The sequence below is a fragment of the Zingiber officinale genome, chromosome 9B, assembly GCF_018446385.1.
Source record: "Zingiber officinale cultivar Zhangliang chromosome 9B, Zo_v1.1, whole genome shotgun sequence".
NCBI classification, from domain to species: domain Eukaryota; kingdom Viridiplantae; phylum Streptophyta; class Magnoliopsida; order Zingiberales; family Zingiberaceae; genus Zingiber; species Zingiber officinale.
This window is the reverse complement of record NC_056003.1, coordinates 9,704,128-9,713,618: the sequence shown is the minus strand read 5'-3', so window position 1 is coordinate 9,713,618 and position 9,491 is coordinate 9,704,128. Positions and strand designations below refer to the sequence as shown.

Genomic DNA, 9,491 nt, shown 5'->3' with positions numbered 1-9,491 from the left:
TTCTCCCACAACTCCTTGGAGCTGGTGAAGGGGCTGACGGGGTTCAGTTCCTCCTTCGATAGACCACAGTGGAGGGTGCAAGTTACTCTGGCAGTTGCTTCCACTTTCTTGATTAGTGTTGCGTCCCAGTCCTCGTATGGTAGTTGCTTGTCGACGCCGTCAGTTGGTAGTTGGAGCCCGGTTTTGACGATCATCCATACTTCAAAATGAGTCTGGAGATATGCCTCCATCCAACCCTTCCAGTACCCGAAATTGTCTCCGATGAAGAGCGGTGGTCGAGCGATGTTATAACCTTCTTGAAGGGCCATTTTAAGAATGCTACTCAAGAACGGGTGGGAATGTCTCCGTCTGGGCCAAAAGAACAATTGGGTCTAGTCAATCGACTACTAGCCTCCTTTGACTAAACTTAAAGGGAATGCTACTCATATGGGGTGTTAAATGAGAACCTCAGGCTGACATGGAAGACGAAGTCAAGGTGAGGTGAATGTCCAAGTCAAGGAAAGATAACAGTCAATGGATCACCCTTGGGCAGAGCTCGACCTTTCATCCAGTACTAAGACTCCCAATTCAAGGATGGCTTGTCCTGCTTGAGGAACAAGCATCTCAATCCTAGGTATGGTCATGACCTGACTAGATCTGAATGACTTGAGATATTACTTTGATAATTAGGGACCAGTCCCCAGTTATGAAGACGCCCAACCGAAAGGTTGGTCTAGTCTCTAGGAACTTAGTTCTCTATTCTCTAGAAGATGAGTAGCTCTGTATACGACAGGACGACGATAAGGTCATCTAGGCTTAAAACACCCGATTCTATGATTTCACTTAGATCTCCAGACGCTCAGCATATATTCGAGTGATCCTAAGAACTGGATGGTATTTTACTCAGATCTCCAGACTCCTAGCATATATTCGAGTGACCCTAAGAACCAGACGATATTTTACTCAAATATCCAAACTCCTAGCATATATTCAAGCAACCTTAAGAACTGGACGGTATTTCACTATATCTCTAGTATTACCACACATGTATATTAGAACAGCGCAAAGTGCAGGCTAACATTAGAAAATACAAGGTTTCATTTATTATTTGCCCGGGCACGTCAACTCCCATCCAAGATATACTCATAAAACGTAAGGTTCCATTTATTATTCGCCCTGGCAAGTCAACACCCGATTGAGATATACTCAGGGAATAGTATTGTCATAGAATCCTAACAACTTGTCAGAGAATAATAATCGTCTGTCAAAGAATATTCTTCTAAGATGATACATGTCCAAGAAACCTTCCTTGGAGACGATTATACTTCCCCTCAGTCAACACATTATGATAGCATATTCCTTCATCCGCTTCTTTAATGACGTCAGTTACAAAAAGAGCGCACATGGGTAGCGAAAAATTTATTGGATTGGCTATGCGCCTTCTAAGATGCATATACTCCATTGGTTAACAACTTCTGACACCCGATATTCTTTGTCATCTTATGATTGCGGAGGTTATAAAGATGATATATAAATAGGGATCCTTTCTGATGATAAGGTGCGCACACTTCATTACACTAAGCACACATCCTGCTATTGATTACTACTGTTTTACTTCTAGCCTGAGCATACACTGACTTAAGAGTCGGAGAGTCTTCGCTAGGGATCCCTTCCTTGGTTTTTGGGTGCTGACGTTCTATTGGCTCGTTTGGGTGTGTGTAAGGAGCTCAGCGCACCAGTCAAGTGTCTTCGATCTCATCTAGATGTTTTCATCCGCTCAACGTCGTAATCACCTACTCAGCGTGTCATCTTCAGCTTTTTAAACAGGATCAATAAACTTGAAATTTATCTTGTGGTCCAAGAACCTCTCAACTATTAATTTCTATAAGTTGATATCTTTTACTTTGTATTTCTCATCCAATGACTCCTAAAACCCCAGGTTGTAATCATCAAATTGTTTCAATCTATTGAAGATATAATCTTTATAGAAGGAAGTTATTTTGCTTTCATGTCATTTATGCAACCTTCGTCTAATTAAGGATCTTCCTCAATCATGGTCCAGCATCCTTCAATTAATAAGAACTTTGTTAGGTTCAAAATCCATCTTCTCCCCAAATAATAGCATCTGAATTTATCACCTTCAAATGATTGTTGATAGTTATCGCATCTGAATTTATCAAATCACTAGTGGATGACATGACTCTTTAATGAGAATATCCACCCCTTCATGCAATCAATGCACGCCTTCAGTTTAGTTTAGTTATCTTCGACCCATGTGTTGAGGACACGTGGAATAGTCACTGAACTTTCAATTAGGCAATGAACTCCTTGAATAGTCAACACATCTTCTCTGTTAGTTAATTATTTTTTTCAGATGATATTGTGTCATTTAAAAGTTTATGATTATTATTAATTGTCCTCTAAAATATAATAACCTTCCAATAATACATCTTTTTTCATATAATAAATCTTTTCTGTGAACATAATATAAGAATTTAAATTTAATTTATAAAATAATATTATATATTATCATGCAGATATATTTATCAAGTGGTCAGAACATCGTCGGCCGCCGCCGCACGTCACCCACCTCCTAAGACCCCCCAAAACCAGCCCTCGTCTATGGAGTGGTTTATTAGAAGACCGGAAGGCTCCGAATGATCTGCGTCTCATCTGCCTCGCGCTATATTGTTGCCCGATCCTTTTCTTCCTCCTTCAAGGTGCAATCTCGATCTGATTTCACAACTACTTGTATTAAGTTTACCAACAATTCTTTGTTAGGGTTTAAGATATGCATATGTAAGTTACTATTGCTGCTTCTTTAGTTTGTGAATTCTAAAAGAAGATTAATTAATTAGTTGCAAGTGTATTTCGAATCTCAGGATGTAAATCCATCTTTTTGGTGCACCTGGTTCGTTTTGATTTGTTATTCTTATTTATGTGGCTTCTGTTTCTTCTTATATTCCTTATTGAAGTCATTTTTCACTTATAGGAAATCTTTTTCTTTACGATTACTTTGTAATCTTGATCGGATCTGTATCTGTACTGTGTTGTCAAGTCGAAAGTAGCTTCCAGCTTCAACTAGTTGAATCTCAACCATTTGAACAGCACACCCAATTTCATGCTACCTCTTCAAATATATCAGTTCACGATAAAGTGTTTTTAGTATTTTATGTTGATTACTCAGAATATTTCCTGGTGATGCTTTGTCATTGGATCTATGAATCATGTGACTTAATATAAGATCCTGATTTCAATATTGATATTATTTGGAGGAGATGAAGAGTGAACTGATTGACTCAAGCCAATAAAAGAATCATTTGGGAACTTCTTCAACAAGGCTTGTGAAGGCATACAATTTCTCATGCCCCCTTATCCATCTTAATATGACCAATAACTCTCTTTCATAAGGTGATATTGCAAAATTGTTGCTGTTCTTATTACAGTAGGGAAAGAAGAGAAACAGGGGATTCAACTTCAGGAATGCTTCCTTTTGCTTAATATGCTTTTGTGTTTAATAGGGAAACATTGTTGAGTGTAAAATTATCGGTCATAAAGCAATATCTCAATTCATCTAAAAATTAGTGTTTAATCCATTATTAAATTAATAGATTAATTTAATTAGTGTTTAATTAAACCGGTTTAAATTATCCTATTACGAGTTGATTAAAATTATTAACATAAGTTATTTAATTAAAATCTTATTGCCTTCGTCCACTCACCCACGACATGTTCCACGCCGCTAGTGACAGAGGGGCTCATGCGATGCGTCCGCAACGATCGTGGGGCCTGTGGGGCTCGTGTGACACAGCCACCAGGGCCCACACAGCCGCGAGGCCCACGTGACGCTGCCACAGGGGCCCACGTGATGCGTCCACGGGGCTTTGGGGTGTACCGGCACAGGAGGCGTGCTGGTTGGCGGGCAAAGCATTCTGTTTTGCTACGGCATGAGATTTTAAGAAAGTATAGAGAACAAGAAGTGAAGAGTTCATGGTATCTATGCTAATATCGTTCATTCTTTGTAATCTGTATATTAGTATTGTATAAGATATTTACATATCAAAAGAAAAAGGTGTTATGGTCATTTAACGTTTAGTCGAACCAATAACCCAATGATGCAAAGCTTGTTCACAGTATTGGAGCTTCAGTGTAAGGCTTGGATTAGTATTGACTGATCACCACTGAGCTGTAAGAATTATGCTAAAGCCTTAGATTTTCAGTATTCAGAAAACCAAAATCTTTATATGGTTTAGCAATCCCAACAACTGATAGCAGCAACCTCTGAGAGCACAAGTCTTTTAAAAGGTTTGATGTGTCTGACTTTTTGTTTGCTTGTTAACTACCCATGGATACATCAGTTTTTTCTCCAATCAGGATCTAATATCAAGATGTTTAATAAGTGAATTTGAATTTGCTATTACTTGTTATATCTTTGTGCAACCCTATCCATTTTGGCCTCTTTTTTTTAATTCAGACCAATTCACTAAAATTCAAGTTTTGGTCCTTCAGGATACTACAAATTGAACAATTTAACTTATTAACAAATTAAACAGAAATAAAAAAAATATATTTAATTATGTGAAGAATCTAGCCAATCATTAACTCCAGTTAGCGTCATTAGTTTGATTTGCAAGTTGCATGCCTGCATTAAATTTACGAATTAGCCTAGTCAACATGCTATATGCTTTACTACCAAAATATTAAGAGGGGTGAATCAATGCACTTGGCATACTATTATGCTTTACTGCCAAAATATAAAATGATCTTGTCTATTTGTTTTGAAATTTGTTGTATATATATATTTTTTAATTCAAGTGTAACTGTCGTGATCTATGAACTGAAGGGATTTTTTATCAACTTACTGATAGGCAGATAGGTATGTTTATTTTATTATCAAACATATTTTTGCTGCCTGTTGCATTGTTCTTTCCTGATTCATTTTCTTTCTGATTATCTTATGGTTTTAACAAAACTTAATCAGCTAGTTACATTCTTCAGATGTCTCGTTCAGCATTGGATGAGATGACAGAATCTGGTGCATTCAATCGCACACCATCAACCTTCCGCAATTTCATTTCCAAAGAGAAGACATCTCAATTTCCATCTGAAACTGGAAGGTATCACCTATATATATCATATGCATGTCCGTGGGCATCCAGATGTCTTTCTTTTCTGATGCTCAAGGGACTTGAAAAGGACATTAGTTACACAGTAAGTCTTCTTTACATGGCTGTGTCCAGTTATGGAAATTGCATTATAACACTTCAGCAATGGCATTGGTAGGCTGTAAAACCAATATGGGAAAGGACCAAGGAGAATGATGAGCATTTTGGATGGGTTTTTCCCTCTTCTAGTACAGAAGAACCAGGAGCAGAACCTGATCCTCTTAATGGTGCCAAAAGTATCAGGGAACTTTATGAGCTTGCTAGCACAAATTACATTGGAAAATATACTGTTCCAGTATGCTGTTAAATAAAACATGCCATATTCTTTTAGTTACCCTGAAAAGTTACCTTGCTTAGATTCTGTATTATCTGGCAGGTTCTATGGGATAAAAAACTCAAAACAATTGTGAACAATGAGAGTGCAGAAATAATCCGTATGTTAAATACTGAGTTCAATGACATAGCTGATAATCCAACCCTTGATTTATACCCCCCTCATATGCAAACCAAGATAGATGAGCTCAATGAATGGGTGTACGACACAATAAATAATGGGGTATACAGATGTGGCTTTGCCAAGAAACAAGGTCCTTACAATGAGGTAATTGAATTTAGCAAAATTGAACTGGTGGTTTTTCATTTCCTGTTTCTTGAAATGTTCTTAGATTAATCTCCATCATGAAACGTCTGTTGGTTCTTTGTGGTTGTGTAGGCTGTTGAAAAATTATATGAAGCATTAGACAAATGTGAGGAGATCCTTGGCAAGCAACGGTATATTTGTGGGAATACACTTACTGAAACTGATATTCGCTTGTTTGTTACTCTGATCAGGTTTGATGAGGTATGTAATTGAAAATTTATTTTGGGCTAAAGCTTATAAGTTGGAATATGATATTTTATTGCTTTTGTATAGATTTATCCTGTTTGTGTTGATTAAAGTATATAATTAGTTGTGTAATTCATGGATTACAATTGGGCTCCATCTTTGTTTATAATTAGCTAAAAATTTATTGTTTCATATTGAGCTATTTTATCTGGCAATACTATGCATGGATCATGGATAATGATAATTAGCTTATGTTGTCTAGCTACTATATACCTCTTTTCTATCATTCCTGATTAATGGATTTTTTCTTGTATTTTTCTTTGGTTTTTTTTTGTTCAAGGAATTATTTTGATGCTGTCACACTGTAGCATATACATGAATGGTAAATAACTAATACCATCGGACTTTGGATTCTTGGCATGCCACTCAAGGACTTAATCGGCCAAGGGAGCATGTACTTAAGATAATTGAAGTACTTTTATACTCGGGGTTATACTATTAACCCTATAGGATTCTGCCTCTTTAAGATACTTTAGCATGGTTTGATTGAATATAACCATATCTTTGTTGTTGGTGCAATCATATCTGCTTGACTTAAGGGGGGAATTATTAGTACAATCATGTTCTGATGATTGTTGGTAAGTATTGTTAAATTTGATGTAGTTGGCAAAAGTTTGAAGTTAAACTTAACCTATATTATTCTAATAAGTGTTTAGGAACTCAACAAGAATTGTAAGCAAATATAGGTTAAAAAAGTCCAAGTCTAAAGGACAAGAAGCTTGTCACAGGAGGAGAATCATTGGCATGAAGACATAAAGGACGGGAAGCTTGTTGAGAAAGACTGAGGAGCATCATTGGCATGAAGACATAAAGGATAAAAGCTTGTCTAGAAAGACTCGATTGGAGGTTGAGGAGGAAGGAGAAGAAGAGAAAGGAGACATTGTCTATGTCAAATTGTATGGAGTTTCGTAATATATTGAAAATCGTTTCGACTGTTTCGTCCGGTACGAGATTGCAAACCATGATGGGGACACTTTGTGGTAAAAAAAAATAGTAGTAGTAATAATAATAACAAAATAAGAGATGAAAATTGAACAAAAAAAAATAATTTTCAAATGGCAAAGGTGTCGACTAGGTCTAAGCCATACTAGGTACGATACTAGAAGTGAGGTTGCACTGGGGTGGAGGTTAGCCCATAGGCTCAACCCGATCCCAAACCTGAATGTTATTAATCCAACATGGGATTGGGATTGGGACTGGGACTGGGATTGACACAACCCACTAGCTAAGCTTGGGATTGGCACAAATCACCAGCTCTGTTCTTCCCATTTTATTTTATAAAATATTAACAATAAATATAAATATCAAATATTTTAAAATATATTTAATAAAAACAATTTTAATAATATTTATTCCGATTTTAAAATTTTATATTAATTTTAAAATATAAAATTTTAAATTAAATATTTTTTAATAAATTGGGATCCGGCCAGGGTTTATGATGGGCATATAGACCAATTTGGGTAGTGTTGCCTGCGCCTGGCTCAACACGACCTTTCTCAGGTAGTCTAGGCCTTATCTGGTCTACCAAACACGTCCTAAATTTGATTTCATAAAAGTGATAAAATCTGCAATCTGGATAGACATCGAGTATGTTGTTAATGGGAGATATTTGCTTTTTTTACAGGTGTATACTGTTCACTTCAAATGCAACAAGAAACTCCTCCGTGAATACCCAAATCTGTTTAATTACACGAAGGATATATTCCAAATTCCAGGCATGATCAGTACTGTCAACATGGCGCACATTAAGCAGCACTATTATGGAAGTCATCCTTCTATCAATCCATTTGGAATTATTCCAATTGGTCCAAGTGTAGATTATTCTTCTCCACATGACAGAGAAAGATTTCGATCTTGAAATTTCATGTAAACCATCCTGGGAATTCTTGTTATCCGTGTGGAGAAATAAACATAGTCGAGATAAATTTATGGCAACTTTTTCTCTCTGTTATGCAGATATGTGCTTTCTCTTGTGCTTACCTCAGAACTAGATGGTTGGGCATGTTATGAGTTTCTAATTGCTCATGTAATCTTGTTAAGACTTGAATGGTTTAAGGAGTCACTATGTCACTTTGATGTGGTTTGTCTGCTACATTTATTTTAGCGTTGTTCTTTCATGTTGCTAGTAAAACTGTTTGTTTAAAGTTTCAAACCGATCTCTTGGCTTAAAAGTAAGAAATTTAGAATTTGTGTTGGAATCGACTTGCAGTGATCTTGAGGGGCATGACAAGTTAACTTGTGTTTAAGGTTGATTTCAGCTTTGAAATGAGTGGTAATAGTTTTTTTGGATAGTGCTAAATGGTTAAAATTGATCAGTCAGAATACAAAATTTTAGTAATATCATATTTATATATTAATTACATATATACATTATAATTCATTTCTAGCTAATGACTAATTTTATTACCTCCAAATGCATGCAGTTATTAGTCGGATGTGAAGGAGCTCTGGAAGAGAAGAAAAATTATTTTCTTCATCTAATTTCAGAGATATCTAATGAATGAGATCTTATTGTCATAAATATGAACATTTTTTCTCTTTTAAAAATTAACTAATATTTTCTGTGCTGGCATTATTTCTTATTTTGAATTAAATGTAAATTTAATTATGTTATTTTGTTTGTACTTGTAGTGTTTTACATGCAATAGATTGCATTGCACACGAGGTATTGGTGTATTTCCTCGACATCATAAAAACTGTGAGATAAGAATATTTCGGGAGGTGATGTTTTGTACTAGTTTGAATAAATTAGATCGAAAATAAGTGGTGTGAGGTTGTTGTAGTGGTGTAGTAAAAAGGTTATTATATTTATTTCGGATGTTCTTTTTTTCTATTTTAAAATTATGTGAAAGGAGTGAAATCATATGATTAATTTATAGTCAACTACTCGAGTATTAGGATGTGGGAGGAATTTTTTCTTAAAACATATGTATTCGTCGAGAATTAATCTATGTTTTATTATAGTAAATTTGTTCTTACTAATCAAGTAGGTTGCTGCGGAGATAATTAATTGATATATGAAGGGTATTCAAGTGTAATGAAAGTATTTTTGTTTTTTTAAATATACATATTATTAGAATATGTTATTAAATTTTATTAAAATATTTTTATTTAAGGTACATGACAAAATTATGACAATTTACTAACCACGTAAATAAAATTTTAGAATATTTAAATCAAATATATTAGTTTTAAAAATTTTAAATTATGTATCCAATTTTATTTTACCCTTTATCCCTTCTCTATTACATTCCAAATTAATTGACGAATTAAGTTATTGTTACCAATCAATTGATACAGTATAGCAATTGATTAATAATAGTAACTCAAATGACTAATCAATTAATTTTAGACGAAATTGATTATATTGAGAAAATCAAAATTTTGATTTTGGCCCATAGATGAGAGTCCTAATAACTCATTTATGGTATTAGTTAATAAGTATTATTATCGTAGTA

General features: G+C 35.0%; 1 protein-coding gene across 2 annotated transcripts; it reads left to right on the top strand.

Moving 5' to 3' along the window:
• The first annotated feature begins 2,533 nt into the window (after window positions 1-2,533).
• Window positions 2,534-8,125, top strand: LOC122024248 (glutathionyl-hydroquinone reductase YqjG-like). 2 transcript variants are annotated; one of them, XM_042582824.1, is made up of 6 exons: window positions 2,534-2,699; window positions 4,978-5,190; window positions 5,263-5,439; window positions 5,521-5,745; window positions 5,857-5,985; window positions 7,658-8,125. In XM_042582824.1, exons 1-6 carry the CDS (start codon window positions 2,637-2,639, stop codon window positions 7,889-7,891), a joined length of 1,041 nt encoding a protein of 346 aa, XP_042438758.1. In that variant the 5' UTR covers window positions 2,534-2,636; the 3' UTR covers window positions 7,892-8,125. The 2 variants fall into 2 exon arrangements, with proteins under 2 accessions (XP_042438758.1, XP_042438759.1); XM_042582825.1 differs by lacking the exon at window positions 7,658-8,125 and adding an exon at window positions 6,759-6,977.
• Window positions 8,126-9,491: the final 1,366 nt, after the last annotated feature.

What these genes read in the sequence shown, in the direction of transcription:
- LOC122024248 (XM_042582824.1), top strand. Translation starts at nt 2,637, where the DNA reads ATGATCTGCGTCTCATCTGCCTCGCGCTATATTGTTGCCCGATCCTTT. An exon ending in CCTTTTCTTCCTCCTTCAAG is followed by an intron (nt 2,700 to 4,977) that starts GTGCAATCTCGA and finishes TACATTCTTCAG; the next exon opens with ATGTCTCGTTCAGCATTGGA. An exon ending in AAAAGGACATTAGTTACACA is followed by an intron (nt 5,191 to 5,262) that starts GTAAGTCTTCTT and finishes TGGCATTGGTAG; the next exon opens with GCTGTAAAACCAATATGGGA.